At 39.6% G+C, this 18,379-nt stretch overlaps 5 protein-coding genes across 5 annotated transcripts in view; 1 reads left to right on the top strand and 4 right to left on the bottom strand.

Annotated features, from left to right (window-relative positions):
- Positions 1-1,374, bottom strand: LOC103386281 (creatine kinase, testis isozyme-like). Its single transcript, XM_008320466.3, has one exon. The coding sequence runs from the start codon at positions 1,217-1,219 to the stop codon at positions 191-193; it is 1,029 nt and encodes a 342-aa protein (XP_008318688.1). The 5' UTR covers positions 1,220-1,374; the 3' UTR covers positions 1-190.
- LOC103386273 (contactin-4-like) overlaps positions 1-18,379 on the bottom strand; it is a 695,358-nt gene that overhangs the window by 483,592 nt on the left and 193,387 nt on the right. The window lies entirely within an intron of this gene.
- LOC103386283 (creatine kinase, testis isozyme-like) lies at positions 53-4,419 on the bottom strand. The gene is given in 3 exon segments (XM_008320467.3): positions 53-185; positions 3,212-3,865; positions 3,867-4,419. Coding segments are annotated over 2 exon segments (1,107 nt in total). The 5' UTR covers positions 4,325-4,419; the 3' UTR covers positions 53-185; positions 3,212-3,216.
- Positions 4,657-10,170, bottom strand: LOC103386284 (SRSF protein kinase 2-like). Its single transcript, XM_008320468.3, has 15 exons — positions 9,986-10,170; positions 8,531-8,796; positions 8,348-8,456; positions 8,016-8,103; positions 7,745-7,832; positions 7,319-7,425; positions 7,055-7,220; positions 6,909-6,934; positions 6,764-6,820; positions 6,067-6,373; positions 5,799-5,896; positions 5,624-5,731; positions 5,463-5,532; positions 4,964-5,056; positions 4,657-4,861 (listed from the first exon to the last, which is right to left on the bottom strand). Exons 2-15 carry the CDS (start codon positions 8,748-8,750, stop codon positions 4,677-4,679), a joined length of 1,722 nt encoding a protein of 573 aa, XP_008318690.1. The 5' UTR covers positions 8,751-8,796; positions 9,986-10,170; the 3' UTR covers positions 4,657-4,676.
- Positions 10,849-18,260, top strand: traip (TRAF-interacting protein). The gene is made up of 16 exons (XM_025060311.1): positions 10,849-11,063; positions 11,157-11,276; positions 11,364-11,421; positions 12,008-12,091; positions 12,205-12,244; positions 12,368-12,495; positions 12,597-12,691; positions 13,042-13,155; positions 13,495-13,582; positions 13,675-13,764; positions 13,884-13,972; positions 14,076-14,225; positions 14,483-14,528; positions 14,615-14,719; positions 14,804-14,854; positions 14,989-18,260. The coding sequence occupies exons 2-16, from the start codon at positions 11,179-11,181 to the stop codon at positions 15,094-15,096; spliced, it is 1,344 nt and encodes a 447-aa protein (XP_024916079.1). The 5' UTR covers positions 10,849-11,063; positions 11,157-11,178; the 3' UTR covers positions 15,097-18,260.

The raw sequence follows: 18,379 nt of genomic DNA, 5'->3' as shown, positions 1-18,379 counted from the left end.
TCCCTATGATAAAGCCTCTAAGACAAATCTAGGAGTTGGTTGTAAATGTTGGAGCCATTTGAAGAATGACATTTCATGGATATGGGCATCCTTACTTCTTTCTTTTTGTCCTTTTCCAGTGTTTGTTTTAATTTCTTATTCTCTTGGTCTAATCTTACAGGTAAATGGTTCTTGTCTGTAAGGATGTGTTTTACTTCTGGGCAGGCATCAGGTCATCAATGGACTGACCACCCTCCAGTCTTTTCTCCATCTCAATCAGCAGCTTGACTCCATCCACCACCATCTGCACCAGCTCCACCTCAGAGAAGCCCAGTCGATCAGCATTGGAGATGTCAAACACCCCACCAACAGCATCCGTATCCACGCCACCAGTTCCACGTTTCTGAAGCCTCATCCTCTTCAGAACCTCGTCAAAGTTTGCATTATTGCTCATGTTGGGCAGCTTCACATGCACACCTGCTCGCAGACCTGTTCCCAGATTGGATGGACAGGTCAGAACGTAGCCCAGATGCTCATTCCACATGAACGAATTACCTTTTTCCTTGAACAGATTCTCGATGTTGGTGAGTCCAGTGCAGAAGCGTTCGAACACTTCCTTCATTTTGCCTCCTTTCTGCATTGAAATGACACGCAGGTGGTCTTCTTCATTCACCCACACCAGGAACGTCTTGTTGTCATTGTGCCAGATGCCTCTGCCATCAGGCCAATCACGGGCCATTCCTGCAGACAGCAGCAGGGGAGACACGGGTTTGTCAAACACCCGGCTGCAGTGGGGCGGCAGGCAGAAGCCACGGATGCTGCGTCCTGTTCGGACACGTGAGCTCAGGACATAGTTAGGGTCAAGATCATCACCACCTACCAGATTATCTGGGTTGAGGTCAGTCTTGTGTTTGTCCGTTGGCTTATATCCTCCATGTCTGTCCTCAATCACTGGATCCATCAGCTCTTTGAAGACTTCGTATGTCTCCTCATCTCCAGCAACGCAGCCCACAGTCATGATGAAAGGATGACCTGGATTGTCCACTCCTGTCTGGATAACGTTGTCTATGGTGTATCCATTGGGTGTAGCCCTCTCTCTCAGCATTTTGTACATGTCCGGTGTTAGCACTTTGGCCATGTGGTTGTTGTGCGTACTGAGATCTGGGAACTCTTCTTCAGCTGGAAGCCTCTTCAGTGTGAGTGAGAACATACAGTCACAGAGGTTGTCAACATCGGCCATGTTTACAGTCTATTTGTTTTCTACAAATCAACAGAACTTGATAAACTTTTATACACTTTGTTACTCGGATGTTTAGTAAAACTCTCTCTTTGGCTGATTTCAGGAAGTTTTCTTTCTTTGTGGTTTTGCAAGAGCTTGCATGAAATAGTGCTGTGTAACCTCCCAGTGTCTAATAAAAAAACTTCAAAGTCTTTATTTTAACGCCTTTCATTAAAAAAGTGATTTCACTGATGATGAAAGGATTGATATATGCCATATTAACTGTACTTCAACATTATAATTATACTGTACTTGGTTTCACTGGTGGATGACTTCTGTAACTTAGATGAACAGATCAAATAACAATATGGCAGTTTGTTTTTGAAGTTCTTCAAGTGGTGTGGGAGCAAATGAGAGAGGAAAAAAACATCTCACAGTTAATGGATAGATATTTTGTTTGTTGTACTCTCTCCATTTCCTAGATATGTTGGAATATCTACAATGGCGCTCCTGGAGTAACATTATCAACTCTTATATAAAAAATAGTAATTATTGAATAAAAAAATGTTTTGTTTTGTTTTTTTACTACTAATGTACATTTCATAACATCAGCATGTTCCTACATTCACACAACTCTTCAGACTCAACTGGGAATGGAATAAACTCACTGTGCCAACCCTTCTGTCACATGAATGCACATCATTACTTTTTGATTGTCTGCAAAGGATAATAGTGGATATTGTATGGTAATTGCAGCTTAAAATATGTTTGTGCAATCAGACATTCATTGTACCCCAAATGTTTCGCCAAAGCACATTTGTTGGAGGTGAGACTTGTTCTTTTGATCAGGTAAAAAACATGCTCAAAGGAACCTCTAGCAGCTGCAATCTAGGACCAATTGGTCAAATGTGAATTACTGTATTTTCCGGACTATAAGTCACACTTTTTTTCATCATTTGGCTGGGTTTGCGACTTATACTCAAGTGCAACTTGTATATTAAAATATATAATTTCACGTTAGTTTTCACACCGACAGCCACAAGATGGCACTCTATGCTTGTGTGCCAATATCTGCTATTCCTGTACCACTAAAAATTTATATGTTCGTTATTTTCACACTGACAGCCACTAGAGGGCACAGGTTTGACCTATACTCCGGAGCAACTTGTAGTCCGGAAAATATGGTAAGAGCCACTATCTGACAGGGAGCTAGTTGGTTCCAAAACTGTTATTTAAACACTGACGTTTCTTACACTTCATTCTTTTTATGTGGATGGATCTTATATCAAAACACATTTTAATTTTCATCAAAAAAATATGATGAAAACCCAGTATTCCTGTTCAGTAATCTTTTTTTTTAAACAAACTACTGTTTTCTTAGCAAAAACTGTTACAGCTTCCTTGTAACAGTTACCTGTCATTACATTTCTATCAAACGTTTTGCTCAGCTCACATATTCTTAAATATTTAACAAATGGTCATTTACCAGCTCAGAAATTTTGCTTGCAATGGAGGTAATTTGTATTTAAAATAAATGATATTCCACTATTATGTATGTAATAATACTTCTACACACATTAAAATTTTTAAATTTTCTGAAACCATAATTTATTCCTTTATTGATGTTACATTTGATACAGTAATGATAAAGTAACATTAAATGTACAGTTAGTGATGACTTTCTTTGCAGTGACTGCTCTTTGATGTTTCTACTGTGTCTAGATCTCCCAATATTATCAAACATATAAATGACCATTTTTTCTACGATGACCGTTTTTGGCTCCTAGTTGTTTTTGGTAATCTTAGCTTCATCTTTGTTTGTACTAAACCAGTCCTGTTTCTTTGGCTTCACCCACTGTTTAGCCACTATTGGCACAATTTGTTGCACAAAACTTTTCTTCTCTTGCCTTTGCCAATTTCTACAAATTTGCAATTTTCTACTTTTACTTTGTATTTTCTAAATTCTTAATGGCTATTGAGGCAGGGGAGATTATTAGAACTACATGTCAGGATGTGTTTTACTTCTGGGCAGGCATCAGGTCATCAATGGACTGACCACCCTCCAGTCTTCTCTCCATCTCAATCAGCAGCTTGACTCCATCCACCACCATCTGCACCAGCTCCACCTCAGAGAAGCCCAGTCGATCAGCATTGGAGATGTCAAACACCCCACCAACAGCATCCGTATCCACGCCACCAGTTCCACGTTTCTGAAGCCTCATCCTCTTCAGAACCTCGTCAAAGTTTGCATTATTGCTCATGTTGGGCAGCTTCACATGCACACCTGCTCGCAGACCTGTTCCCAGATTGGATGGACAGGTCAGAACGTAGCCCAGATGCTCATTCCACATGAACGAATTACCTTTTTCCTTGAACAGATTCTCGATGTTGGTGAGTCCAGTGCAGAAGCGTTCGAACACTTCCTTCATTTTGCCTCCTTTCTGCATTGAAATGACACGCAGGTGGTCTTCTTCATTCACCCACACCAGGAACGTCTTGTTGTCATTGTGCCAGATGCCTCTGCCATCAGGCCAATCACGGGCCATTCCTGCAGACAGCAGCAGGGGAGACACGGGTTTGTCAAACAGGAAGTGGTCATCAATGAGCTGCTGCTGTTCAAAATCTGTCATGTTCTTCAGGGCGAAGTATTTCCCCTTCAGATCTCCCCCGGCTGCAGTGGGGCGGCAGGCAGAAGCCACGGATGCTGCGTCCTGTTCGGACACGTGAGCTCAGGACATAGTTAGGGTCAAGATCATCACCACCTACCAGATTATCTGGGTTGAGGTCAGTCTTGTGTTTGTCCGTTGGCTTATATCCTCCATGTCTGTCCTCAATCACTGGATCCATCAGCTCTTTGAAGACTTCGTATGTCTCCTCATCTCCAGCAACGCAGCCCACAGTCATGATGAAAGGATGACCTGGATTGTCCACTCCTGTCTGGATAACGTTGTCTATGGTGTATCCATTGGGTGTAGCCCTCTCTCTCAGCATTTTGTACATGTCCAGTGTTAGCACCTTGGCCATGTGGTTGTTGTGCGTACTGAGATCTGGGAACTCTTCCTCAGCTGGACGCCTCTTCAGCTTCAGAGAAACTACATTCCCAGAATCTTCAGCTCCATCAGACATGTTTGCAGTGAAATATTCTTTTAAACAAATAAAAAATGAACAATAATTCTGTGAATTGATAAATGTTTCCGTCTGTAAGTTATCACTTCAACTGATGTTTTCAACGTTTTTGTATTTATTATGCTACTGTTGTATCTGGGTAAGTTTCTAAGGGTGTCTTTGATGTGATATATGACATCATATTACAAACTGATGATGACACTTGTATGAAAAAAAAAATGTATTAAGGCTGTTTCCTTGATGCCAGCACCAAACCCCTCCCAAAGCTTCACCAACATCAATGGACTATCAAATAGTCCATTGATGGCCAATGATATAAGTCCGCTCGGCTCAGAGCCGAGTGGACTTGTATCTAGGAGCATATCCATGGATGTTTCAGACATTGGCCGGCTGTAACTCTTTTCTCTGGTAACAGCTCCAACATGGGCAAAAGAAAGGAGCTAAAATTAATGGCTTCCTCTCGCGGCCAATCATATTTATCCTGTAGGATTTCAAAAAGGCTCCAGGACTTGAGTTTTGAGATGTGCTTCAGTTGACCTGTCCAAGATCACACGAAAATACATCAGACATTTAATCTCAAAACGTATTGAAAAAAAGTTCAAATTTTACTCAAGAAAACTTGAAGGATAATAATCTTACCTTTTTGGTTAAAATACTGTTTGGACTTTCTCCCTGAGAAAGCAAACTGTAATGGTAGGGGTCCAAGTAGCTCAATGATATGGGCAATGTGATCTGAGGAAACACACATTTTTCCATACTTTACCGAAATACATCATCTGCCTCCAGCTCTCAATTCCTCAAGCCCAGACTACAGTTCTTGCCTGGCACCTCATACTCTACAGCTTGGGTCAGTGAAGCTGCCATGTTCTCTTTCTGTCTCTTTAGAACAGATATCCAACTAGTCTCTACTCTCAGTGCACACTACAGTGTCATCTGCAAACATATTAATCCATGAAAACTGACTTGATCACATCTTGTAGTCTGTTCATAACCACTGTATGGGAAAATAGCTTAGGCGGCTAGATTCCCACGCTCCCCTGCACTCGTGTGTCACTGCTGTCACCCTGCCTTCATATTCCTTTATAAAATGTACAATTATTTAATTTAAGGAACAACATGACATGATTTACAAACAGACCTTCCTCTCTGGAAAACGTGGCTCCCGATTGTGGATCAAACAGGTAGTCCCCAGTTGCGAGCTCAAAAGCCTATAAAACAAAGAGAAACCAAATGACAACCAATCGAAAATAAAACTTTCCAAGAATAGTATATTTTTATTTGAGAACTTATTCTGCCTACCATGCAGGCAGAGCTCCAAATGTCAGCTGGGGTGCCGTAGTCAGTACCGATCAAAACCTCCACAGAACGGTACTGACAGGTCTGGATATCTTCAGTGAAGTGTTTTTGCTGACAACAATTTTTTTTTAACATCAAATGTTTGAAAATAGTTGGTTTTACAGGTAGAGTTACTTACCACCCAACAGGCATTGCCCAGATCGGCAATCTTGATTAGGATTCTATCAGCATTCTGTGGATTCAACAGGTCTAAAAGTACGTCAGAGTCACTGCTACCTGAAACACAGGCACCATGACTGAAAGCCTGACTAACTGAAACTCATTTAGCCAAATAATAACAAAAAGTCAATAAAAATAAAATGAAATGGATTAACTCAAAATCAGGCTTAAAGATACATCAAAAACAGCTAAAATTTGCTTAATCTAAAGGCAAAGTAAAGACTGACCACAGTGAGAAGATGATGATGGTGGTGGTGATGGCAGTGACGGTTCTGCAGATGGATGTAACGGCAGTGACCCAGCGCCCATGTTGAAAGTGGTCCACGAACAGACGGATGCTCTGTGGTTCTGTGGATCAAATTCCAGTCTGTCTTCCAACAACAGGGTTTGTCTTCTTAATGTGAAACCAGACTGACTGCTGGAGCTCTGTTTGGCAACAGAGGACGGGGGGAGCACGGCTGTCCTCTCCTGCCCTTGTTGACGAGTGACTTTCCGTCTTAGTCTGACAATTGGACTTTTGGAGACCTTACTGGACTAAGAGGGAAACTTTAGTCAGCAGGATGTTAAAATGGACTGAAAAAATACTTTGGCAAATAATTCAAATCCAACGTATACAGTAGTCACTGTGGTCGCCCTCATATTTAAAAAACCAGAGTCAGAAGCAAAGCTATAATACAACATTATTCATATTATAAACATTGTATCCCAGCTATAATATTTGAAATAGGGCTGTCAATCAATTGAATTCAATTCAAGTCATGATTTTTTTCTGTATTGCTGGAACAGAAAGCTAATGGCAGCTGGTGTATACATGTATTTAATACCTGGGTTTTGTTTTTTTCAGACTAATCCAAATGGTGGGATTATTAATATAGGAAAATGATTGATGTCAAGTACAAAATCTCAACACAACATACATCTTACCCACTCCCCAAAGTTATGAAAAGCCTCGGTCAACTTGCCAAAAACGTTAGAGAAACTCTGAGAAAGGTCAGGCAGGAAAAAACATCATTATTTCATTTGAAAAAAGTAATATTATTGAAACCCAAGACTTTTTAGGTGTACACACCTTTTTTTCACTGAGTCCACCATTTACTGCAAGAAAACAGAATTATCAGTAAAAAAAAGGGAAAATAACACCATGCTTCATCATAGGCTGGAAACTACTGATGACGACCACATCATCAGGGTGACTCTTGATCCAGCATCACTGACCTGTTGAGCTGTTGAGAGCAGGGGTGACCGGCAGCTGCCACAGTTTAGTGTTTGCAGCTAATCTCTGGACATAAGTGTTGTCCACGCCCAGCAGAATGTTTTCTGGTTTAATGTCCGTGTGGATCATCCTGCATTTAGTATGTAGGTAATCTAAACCCTGTAAAACCTGGGGGCACACATGAGCAGGTGCAGTCAGTCTGACAAAAAACAGATAATATAGTATAGTATAGTACGATAATGAAGTATGGAGGCTTGGTAAAGGACCTGTCTGAGGATGCTCTTCACACAGGCCAGCGGAAGGCCGGTGTAATTGGACTTGACAATCCACCTCAGCAGCTGGTGGCCTAGAACCTCTAGAACCATGCACACATCTGTTTGGAATCCATTCAGGACTTTGTTTTATATTGTATCAAAGTCACTGACTTTATGCAGTCTTCCATCTTTTGAACTGCAGGTCAGTAATGTCCAATGTCTGGCATGATTGCCAATCACAGTTAGTTACACATTTTTATGTGAATACAATTTGTTTTAAAGCAAAGTAGGAAAAACCCTACTATCAACAGTGGTTTGAAATTCTAAATTGCCTTCAAATATGTGTTTGTCCATATGCCAACAGCAGTGCTGCACACATTTCTTTGACTTGGTAGCCCATTGGGTAACCATGGCCAACCACCCTTAAATGAAGGATACGCTCTCCGTTGGCGCCCAAGATCCTGAAGTCGTCAATGAGTTGTACAATTCTTTCACGCTTAGGGTCTTTGGGATCACTGTCTCTTACCTGGCATTCATATTTCAATAAATAAATAGTATAAATGTAGATGCTAGTTGTGTGTTCCTGGTACTTTTTACACAGTGAACTTCATTGCAACATTACTTTGTGTAAATAAAGTGGGTTTTTTTTCGTTTTGTTCTGTTTTAACAAATTTTTTAACGAATGGAAAATCTATGTTGTTACACTGACACATTTCAGAAGTTTGATTTCATCCAGTGCCGTCTCTGTGAATGTTGGAGCGCTCTTCACTACTTTCAAGGCCACAAAGCGTCTTTTCCTGCAAATTGAATATATTATTTAGAAAGCAGGGATAAAAACATTTCTGATTCTAATTCAAATCTACCATTAAATACTTGGGTGCAACATCAAGTTGCTGACATAAATTAAATCACATGACCAGCCGACCAATATATAGAAAAATGTTTGATTCAATGCCCCAACTGTCCTTTTTGGCATATCAAGGCCACCACAGTTGTCACCAATAGGTGTCACTAACTGTTGTAAATACAAACAGTACTTACACCATGTCCCAGCAGAGCCACACAGTGGAGAAATGGCCCCATCCCAGCTTCTTCACCACTTGATAACGATCAACAAAAATCTCTCCAATCTCCACAGAGTAATAACCGCCTGCAACACAGTTGGTATCAGAGCAGACCCACGAGAGCTGCAGAGATCGTGGTGGGTGCGGCCTTACTGCCTACCTATGCCATAGTCTTCAGGGTTCTCCTGCTGCTCCTCATATGTCCTCAGGGGATCTGGAGGAGGGGGTTGTTCCTCCTCAACTGCAGGCTTTTTGTGGATTTTGTGAAAGCGAGGAGAAGGTGTCGGAATCCCTGCTGGGCCAGAAGATGATGATCCGGGGGTGTCAGGAGAGTTTAATGTACGAAGAGCTGATATAGCAGCAGCATAGGATGACGACATGATCTCCTAGAGTGTTTCACCACAGCTTCTAGTTTAGTTTAAGAGGCTGCAAAAAAAAAAATAAAAAATGTTTAATTCACCTTTTCATGGGTACTTGTTTTAGTAAACTACAATTTAACTGTTTTAAGTTAACTTTTAATATCTTTTATAGTTTCATAGATTTATAATGAGTTTATGTGGACTTTTGAGTTTACATTTGTTGAATTAGGTGTGCTATGAAAGACAAACGTATGTATCTCTAAAGTAACTTAGCCTAATTTCTGACTCTTGACTTTTACAATATAGGACATTCCTTTACCCATGTGACAGTGCTCTTTGATATGCTAGGCCAAGGAAAATGCTGATGACAGCTGTTATTGTAACTTGTGCTATAAAAATCTATTTTGTCAATGTCAATAATAATAACTACAGAATATGTCAGCTAACTTCAGCATTGCCGTGTTTTTGTTGGGGCTATAAACTGTGAAATGGTGATATCCTCACTATTTTCTACAGCAGACCTACAACAACAACATCAGTACAACATTAGAGCAAAATACTTACTGTTATTATATTTTTAAATTGTGGCAGCAGCAGGAGATTGTTTGCACTGACATTTTAAAGCAACCAGTAGATATGTGGATTTATTTTTAGCCCATTGAATGGCATGTCAACGTAAATAGCCCATGACTGCAGCTGAACTACGACTGGAACTGCTGCACTACCACTGCACACTTGTAAACATGTTGAACGGCCTTCAACATTGTTGAGCTGAAGTAAGTCTTCACTTTTGAATTGTGTAATTAAAATGTTTCAAGACACTTAAGTAATAAGACGGGAACATTTTGTTCAGCACAGCAAACGTACAAACCTATGCTATTTGTGGACCCTTTTTGCTTAAGTTTTTTTTTAATCCTGTGCTGCCTTTAAGTAACTTATAATTAAGAAGACATTTCTCAATGTTTTAGCTATTAGAAACATACAGTATGAACTCTTCGTGGCCTTGCTGATAAACCTGCTTGTATTGTTATTTCTTCCCAATATTTTGTTCATATGCTAGGTTAAGGTTTCAAAGTTGATATTACTATTATACGTCTATGCTTTTTACATTCCATACAATGTCACTGTGAACGTAACTAAAAAATGTTCTTGTTTCTTCATGACAACGTTATTGTCAAGTTGTCTTCGAGGAGTTAGTTGCCATGTAATACTAAAACGATTATCGCGTTATGTGGTGTGAAAAAACATGTACTCACCACCTGAAGTAGTGAATCCTAGTCAATTTACAGTTGGTTAGATATAAAGAAGTCTGGCCGTAGCACAGAGGAGCTCCTCTGGCCTCGTGCTGCTGCTGTGCTGCCTGTCTTACCACACTTCAGTCCAGGAATAGCTGGGGCTGCTGCTTCATGGTGCGTTCGTGTTTAAAAGGACACTTCATTCTGAGCCCCAGCTGTAAAGGTGGTGGAAAGTGCCTTTTTAATCACACTTGGACAAACATAAACCATATTTTAACCAAACAAGCTTTTTAATAGTATCACTGGTCACCAAAAAAACCCTCCAAAGTTCACTTTTATTAACTTTGCTAAATATTTTAGCTAACTTAACAATTACCTATTGTTTAATTGTTTTCTTTTTTGTAAACCTGCTCTATTTCAATACAGTACAGTAGTTTTTCTTTAGGCTATTTTAAATTTATTTTTTACTAATAGCTAGTGTGCTATCTTTGGCAAAATTATAGCTACGTATACTGTAGGCTTTTCGTTTTGTGCCTAATGGTTGTTTTTTTTGTAATATTTTAGTACATTTAATATATATTTTGGATTATATTCAGTTATTTTAAAATATAATGTGCTAACATCGAGTATCGTACTGACTTCTCTTCATATCTTATACACAGACCCTTTACTTCCAGACAATTTTCACTCTGACGTTGTTCATTATAATGAAACTGATGCTAAAACCGAACTTAATCATAATCTTAATCATAACATGAAAAATACAACTATTTTTGGAACTGTGTTGTAAATGTACATGTACATTTTGTGCTTAAAATGAAAACGTATAACTGAAAACATGTCAATGTCACAACCCAATTGTTTTTGCAGAAAGAGCTGAGTGGACGAGAGTGAGTGACGTATTATTTCAGCGCCAGGGGCGGGGCCTGTTTTGAACGTAAGGCGGGGATACCTAATGACGTGTTTATGTAAGCTAACAAGTTTATGTCTTGCGAGAACTGCTTAAACTGTGAAAAACGATGTTAACCGGATTGTCGTCAAATTGGGAATGATTCACTTCCTAACAAACGACTGCGCAGTAACATAACGTCTAATTTTGGTAAGCCTGACGTTGAAATTCGCTTCCGGCGAAGGCTAGTGTCCATGCAGCTTATAGCATTCATTGTTAATGTTATTTTTATGACCATTTCAGGACGTTACGTTTGGCGTTAAATATGCCTATCCGAGCACGGTGTATAATTTGTGCTGATTTCTTCGATCACTCCAAAGATGTCGCTGCCATACACTGCGGACACACTTTCCACTATGACTGGTGAGCCTTGTTAGCACATTAAGAGATAATGAAAACACATTTCCGAATTATCTTAAACGTGTATTACTTTTCTTTGTCTCCTCTTAGTATTATCCAGTGGTTTCAGACAGCACCAACAAAAACCTGTCCACAGTGCAGGAAACAGGTAGAGTATTACGTAAACATAAATCGACACGTACGCTAGTCATAATTTGCCAAAAATAAGCATAGCTCATATATAGGACCTATTTACCTAGGGCAGTTTTAAATTAAAATCGAAAACTAAATTTAACCAGCTGTACGTAAAAATGAGAAAATTCTTAATACTAAAATGGGGTCATATTTTAAGTTTCCTGAGTAAATATTACAATATTGAAAATAATACAAATATTTTTAATACTAAGCACTGATTTTAACGTAAAGCAAATGATTTGTTTGATAGTAAAGATTTTAATTGCAAAAATTGTAACTAAAATTCTGTCTTTCTATGCAATGGAGCAGTAATACAAAAAAGGTAAACAAACACCTAAATGAGCTCTTCAAATATAATTTAAAAAAACATATATCACCTAAACAACTTTCAAAACAATTTGTCCAAGATAACAGAAGACAAGAGTTTTGTTTTCTACTAGTTTTGCCATACTTTGTTTATAATTAACCACCAGGTTGTGAATTTTATGTACTGTATGAGTTCTTGTTGTAATGAACTATAAAAAAAGGAATGAACAAGCCCGCATTAATGCTCTGTACAGGTCAGCACCAAACACATAATCAGCAAGCTCTTCTTCGATGTTGGTGAGGAGGAGGAGGTTCGCTTAGACCCTGAAAGTCTTCAGGTATTTAAACCCCAAACATCTATATTTTATAGTGTTATGAATGTTTTCTTGTAGAAATGAAACCATCTGATATTCTGCTCTAAATGTATATATTTTTATATTTTTTCTCTTAGAATGAGCTGGATCGATTGAAGGCACATCTGAGCTCCAAAGGTCAGCAACTACATTCATTTACTTTGATTAACATGAAGTGGACAAGACATCACCAGACATTCCCTACATATCCTCAAAATCAGTTTATCCTCAGCTGCTGTAATCTGCCTTTTGTTTATGTAGAGCGAGACTGGCGGGACAAACAGAAAGTGATGGACACTTTGAAAGAAATGGTGGACAAGCAGAAAAAGGACCTGGACAGGGGAAAGCGGGAGATCATGGAAAAGGAGGGTCTCTGTTCTACTCTTAAAGTATGTTGTTGGGGTTTATTGGCTGCTGAACAAAAACCTGTAGTGTTTTACAACTTGTCTGTTATTCTTAATTATTTCGTCACCTTTACAATGTCTAACAGAAGCAGATGGTGTATTTGGAGACACAACAGAAGAATGCCCAGTCTGCCAGAGAGGAGGCCCAGAGACTCAGAACCAAAATGAAAACCTTTGAAAGGTACTGTCAATGTAACATATGAATATTCATGAACTTAAATAAGCCTACTGAACCAGTGTTATACATCTGTGTGTAATAAGTGTCTGTAATAGACGAGTTTTACTTCTTGAAATTATTGACGAAAAAATGAGTCATGCCTTTAGAAGGAAAGAAAAGGAAGGAAAGTGAACTCCTTGTCATTGTGACACACACCACTACACACAACGAAATGTGACCTCTGCATTTAACCCACTTCCAAAGTGAACAGTGGACAGCTTTTTGAGCGCCTGGGGAGCAGTGTGTGGGGACAGTGCCATGCCCAGAGCACCTCAGTGGTAATGTTTTAATTTACATTATAAATTTGTTGTCAGTTTGGACATGTTGCTGCGGGGTCAGAGAGACGAAGTGGAGTCCATGGTCAGAGATATGGGCGTCAGCCATGCAGCAGTGGAGCAGCTCTCCATCTACTGCATCTCCTTGAAAAAGTGAGTAATTCATTTTAAGTGTTGTCCGATCAAACCTTATCCTACTTAAACTATGAGACTCACATTAGTAGGTCTAAGTATATGGTTCTGCTGGGGCTCAAACCCAGGACCTTTCTGTATGTAAAGCAGACACTACACTGTGAAACACCATGTTATAAAGAGGAGCAGGTGGCAGTAATTATCTTTCTAAATAAAATACCACACAGAACAAACAGAAGTAACTGCTAACATGCAACTCTCAATTTATCCACCGTCTGCCATTAACAGACGTCATTAAGTAAGAAACACAGTGTCCACGTCTTCTACTTTTGATTTGTTCTATTTTCCGTTTCTCCACAGGGAGTACGACAACCTGAAAGGAAGCCTTAAATCGTCACATGACCTGTGTGAGAAGCTAAAAAGAGAAGTGCTCTCCTCCAACAACAAGGTAGCCTTGTATAAATGACACATCGATGTCTTGAATATGTTGAAATATTCTGCACATAGAACAAAGAAAATGTTGTCTTTCTTCCATTTTAGTTGCAGAAAGCTTCAGTTGAGGTGAATCAAAGTAAGGACGACATGAAGGCTCTGCAAAATGATCTGACCAGCGCTGACAAGGAAATCTCAGTGAGTGACCTTTACTTACATCCACTTCTATAGATGCTCAAAATGTTTGGTTTTTTAAACATTTGCAAAAATAGAAGAAATAGCTGAATGACAGAAAAAATGTACTTGTTTATCTGCAGAGTCTAAAGAAGAAAGTAGAGTTCCTTCAGAAGACCCTGACCACACCAACCCGAACAAACGAAGCCCTCAGCCGTCTCATCTTTGAAAGGTTTGTTTCGTCACTGAACCGTTGTCTCATCTAACATGGAATAATAACCATCCTTTTACAAAGAAAAAGTCCTGTGTTTAATGAAGAGGGTTTTTACTATTAGTCCCGCTCCTCTAGAACTGAAGCAGCCACGTCTGCACCAGCAAGCTGACAGTCAGGACATAGATCTGAACATGACCTATGACATCTCAACACCAGAGGATGTGGCCAAGAGGCGGGTTTCCTCCAAGAAGATGCGTCTCGACCCTCCAGCGTAAGTTTTCTCCTCATCCCCATCATCACAGTTTACATGTAAGAGTCCTTTCACTCATGTCACTCACCATAATTATAAGTAGAAGCGTGGTTAGCATAGAAATAGAAAAACAATTGTTACACAATTTGATAAGCCACTCAGGAAGATAATTTCTACTCGCCATCACAAAGCTGATCTAGCCCATCAAGTTTGATCTACTCTACGTTTCTCTAAACTAACATCAGTGTTTCCCTAATGTAATTAATTCTTTTTTTCAGGACAACCACGTCCAAACCCAGAGACAAGAGTGCAACAGCCAATAAGGTAAGCCTTTGAAAAGTCTTCTGACGGAATCCGTTCGTGTCGATCAGCCGCTTTATTCAACCTCTGATGTTGTGTCTTCACCTCAGACTCACCAGGACGATGGATCCATGGACACGTTCTTGAAGAATTCTCTTCTGTTCAGAAAGAAAACCTTTGGCAGCATGCTGGATCCTCAGCGGAAACCTGGAGTTGTGAGTGCAACAAAAACACTTGACAACATGTATGATACTGTGCTGTAGTTCTAGTGACTGACGGTGCACTGTGTCTCCTCACAGGTGAGAACTGGTTATGATGGATTAGGAGGTCGAACCAAATTCATCCAGCCTGTATCCTTTCTGTTCTGTCACACAGGATTCTTTTGTATTTTTGTGATTTCTGGCCTAATTGATCCATCCATGTTTGGCAGAATAACTCATGCATGTGCCTAGGATGTTTTTTCCCCCTTAACCTTATACTGCAGTCTCCTCTGGCAGAGATCCGCCCATTGATAAAAGCTAAGAGGAAAAAGGTGACGCGGCCTCCACCTAGAGCTGAAACCTGTCTGACACTTGACAGCTTTCTGGAGTGAACTTCAGCTGCACCTCCTCAGGGTGAAGTCTGAAGACTGTTGCTGACACACTGGTGACAAAAACAAACCTGCTGGATAATTTTTTAATTTTTGGTCTTGATTGGATGTTGACTGTTACAGCTACTGTGTCTCTGTTTGGAACTTGTTTGAACATCTGAATGCTTCACACACACCAGTGACTTTTTGCCGAATATTAAGAAACTGTCTCTCTGATGATGAGGCTGCCTGGTGTGATATAAATGTATATAATTTATTTAAATAGCACCAAATCATCATGTGGAAATATTTTTAGTTGTATTAGACTGTGGTGTTGTAAACCCCAATTAAAAACAATAAACTTGACTTTTTAACTAATGTGAATGTGGAGCTGTGCCTTTTTCAACCTGAAACAGTTCCTTGCCTATTCCTGTAGAGGGCAGTGTTGTCTCAGTTGACCTGTTTCTGTAAAGAAATGTGCATTACTGTACTGTGTTCTGTTATTTAAGATAACAGTTTCAGTTGATGTGGTGCACCAGACCATTTCAGTTGGTAATGGTATTTTGCAATTCCTACAAATAATGGATCATTGCATTTGGTCATAATTTTTCAGAAAAAAAAAAGAATAAATTTGTATTGTGAAAACTTGTGAAATGTATCATGAGTTGAGTGTAGTGTTACTGACCTAAACTACATGCAAACAAATAAAGCATGAATGAATGAGTTTCATTCTTGCTATCATTTTACATTTCCTATCCTGAAAGATAATTAATATGCCATATATTTATTCTACCTCAAGCACTCGATGAAATCCTGTGGGGTGTTCAGAAGTGAATATTTCCTGTGAGTTAGTGAAAATTTCAAATTTCCTGCAGAACTAAATCAGCAGCAACAGTAACAGAAGGGTGATGTATATGAAAGAAGAATAGACTTTATCTGCATAATGTTTTTTACACTGGATGCTGACTTCCTCACACAACCTAACCTGGTCTTACAGGCGTCCAATGTTGATTTTGGTGATTGTTAACTGAAGGAAAAGAAAACCACAAACACATAAACAACCCTTCAAAAACATTCATGTTCAGTCGACACATAATCCATGCAGTGCGTTTGGAAATTTAGCGAACATCCTTTCTTCACTGGGGAGAGATTCCACACACTTTTCTCCAAGGAGAGTAAAAATAATAAGGACTGAAGCTGCACGATGTAACCCACATCTACTGTCACTGTGTGGTCAATATGCTGATGGACATATGAGCAGTGCTTGATCTCTCTCTCTGATAAAGAGTGTACATGTCATAATCTGTGCATAAACCCCCTGCATCTTACTGTGCTTGGCCAATCAGATGTGACCTTACTGATCCATAAACCCACTCTATGCAAGTAATCAAGGTAGGGGGTGGAGCACAGAGAGAGAGAGAGAGGTTTGCAGTTTCATGGGATGAACAAGTGAAGCAGAGTAAAGGACGGATGTAGAGCCTGTGAATATCAGTAATTTCAGGTGATATGACAAAAATACAGGAAGTATAAAGAAGCTGGATGGAGAACCTTTCGAAGATCTACCAGAGACAGGAAGTGCTCTGTTGGTTTGGGTCCAAGGAAACATCAGATACCGTTGTCCTGACAGTCCTGGGGTTTCAGTTGCAAGCTCTAAATTCCATGTGTGTCATATGACCTAAGCTGTCCAGTGAAGGCCAGAGCATGTTGTATATATCAGTTTCACTTCACAGATTTCTGCAAAGACATGACCCAGGTTTGCTGATGATCCAGATATCAACACACACAGAGTCTAAGCATGTTCACCCTCCCAGTTCAGTTCCATATGTATTTCCTCATCTCTTGCTTCACAGATATGTTAACATCATGTTCTATAGGAGAGGACCTGGCATTGGCAACAAAGATTAAAAAAAGACAAGTGCTGCATTCACAGTCCTTTTCCTGACTTCCACCCTGCAGTGACAACAGTTCAGTCTGCAGCCTCAGAGAATATGTTGAATTCACAGCCGGCCATGAGAAATCAATTCATCAGCATTCGGCAAAATCAATACACAAGATTTTAGGTTTTGTTTTTCACTAGAAACTATCAGATGCATGTAGAGAAAGGTCAATATAAGTTTGCCGTCTCTCATTTCTCATTTTGTCATTTCACTCATGACGTGCACTGAAGGTAAAAAAAAAACGTCAGTCATTTTCACACCCTAAAAATATAATCGTCCAATTCCTTGACTCATGACTCATTCTGATAAACTTCATCCTGATTCTTGTTCTGATTCTTCTGATTCTTCTGGTGGATGTACAAATATATGAAGCAAAAAAATAAGAAACTAATATTTCAAATTTTGACCTTAATCGAAACATTTACCGTAATAGTCAGAATATAAGTGTGTTTGAGTATAAATCGCAGGAAAGCAAGGTTTACTATTGCTATTTATTACAGGTGACGTATCATTCTTCTCCCTCAAATTTCCTATGGTACCTGAACGCCCCTTGTTATGGACACGTTTTACAACATCATACAAACGTTGTACAAGTTATTTCAACACTGTTTCTATTTATTTTCCTATAAAACACTCCAAACATAATGACCTGTTCTGCAGGTTTAGTTCGTTTTTTTCAGAACTTTCAAACCCATTAACGCAGCCACGTGTACCTGTCACACTCTGTGCCCATGGGCCTCAGACCTGTCAGTGGTGAAGCTCACCGCACGTCACTGCCTCGCCTGCCTCCACTGACTGCACGTCACTGCTGCCAGAAGACCGTTAAAGTCGTGGTTTTACGTGACGTCCAAACTACGCTGATTTATGCTGGGATTCTCATTTTTCTGCTTCATACAAATTAAATTATGAAACTTTATTTTGGTCCTCAACACACAACACTGTTCTGGTCAGCACTCAGAGAGTTAGTAATATTTTAATTATTGCACCTGTTAAGTGAATTACTCTACACTGAAGATGTGACTGGTGTCACACGATGACTGACCCACTCCTCGTGTCACTCGTCCATGTAACAGAGTTTTAAGTTCAAATGATAACAACCCATTGGTCGTCACAAATATCCACATGCTTCATATTTTCCTCATATCGTGCAGCCCTAACGCCAACCCTTCACCAGTCTAATGTACGGATCAAGATGTTGGGAAACCTCATCATCTTTACAGTCTGAGTGTGTGATATGGTAAAGAATCAGTTCAAGGATGAGGGTGTGTTCTTTTGTGCTTTGTTCCATGTGTGTTTAGACGAGTTAAACAGAAGGAGGAGAAAAGTCGATGCTGGTGTATCGTTCCGTCTGCTACAAGGGAGCAAGAAAA

Source organism: Cynoglossus semilaevis, chromosome 11, assembly GCF_000523025.1.
Source record: "Cynoglossus semilaevis isolate Cse_v1.0 chromosome 11, Cse_v1.0, whole genome shotgun sequence".
In the NCBI taxonomy this organism is placed as follows: Eukaryota; Metazoa; Chordata; class Actinopteri; order Pleuronectiformes; family Cynoglossidae; genus Cynoglossus; species Cynoglossus semilaevis.
Note: the sequence above shows the minus strand (reverse complement) of the source record. Positions and strands in the feature narration are given on the sequence as shown.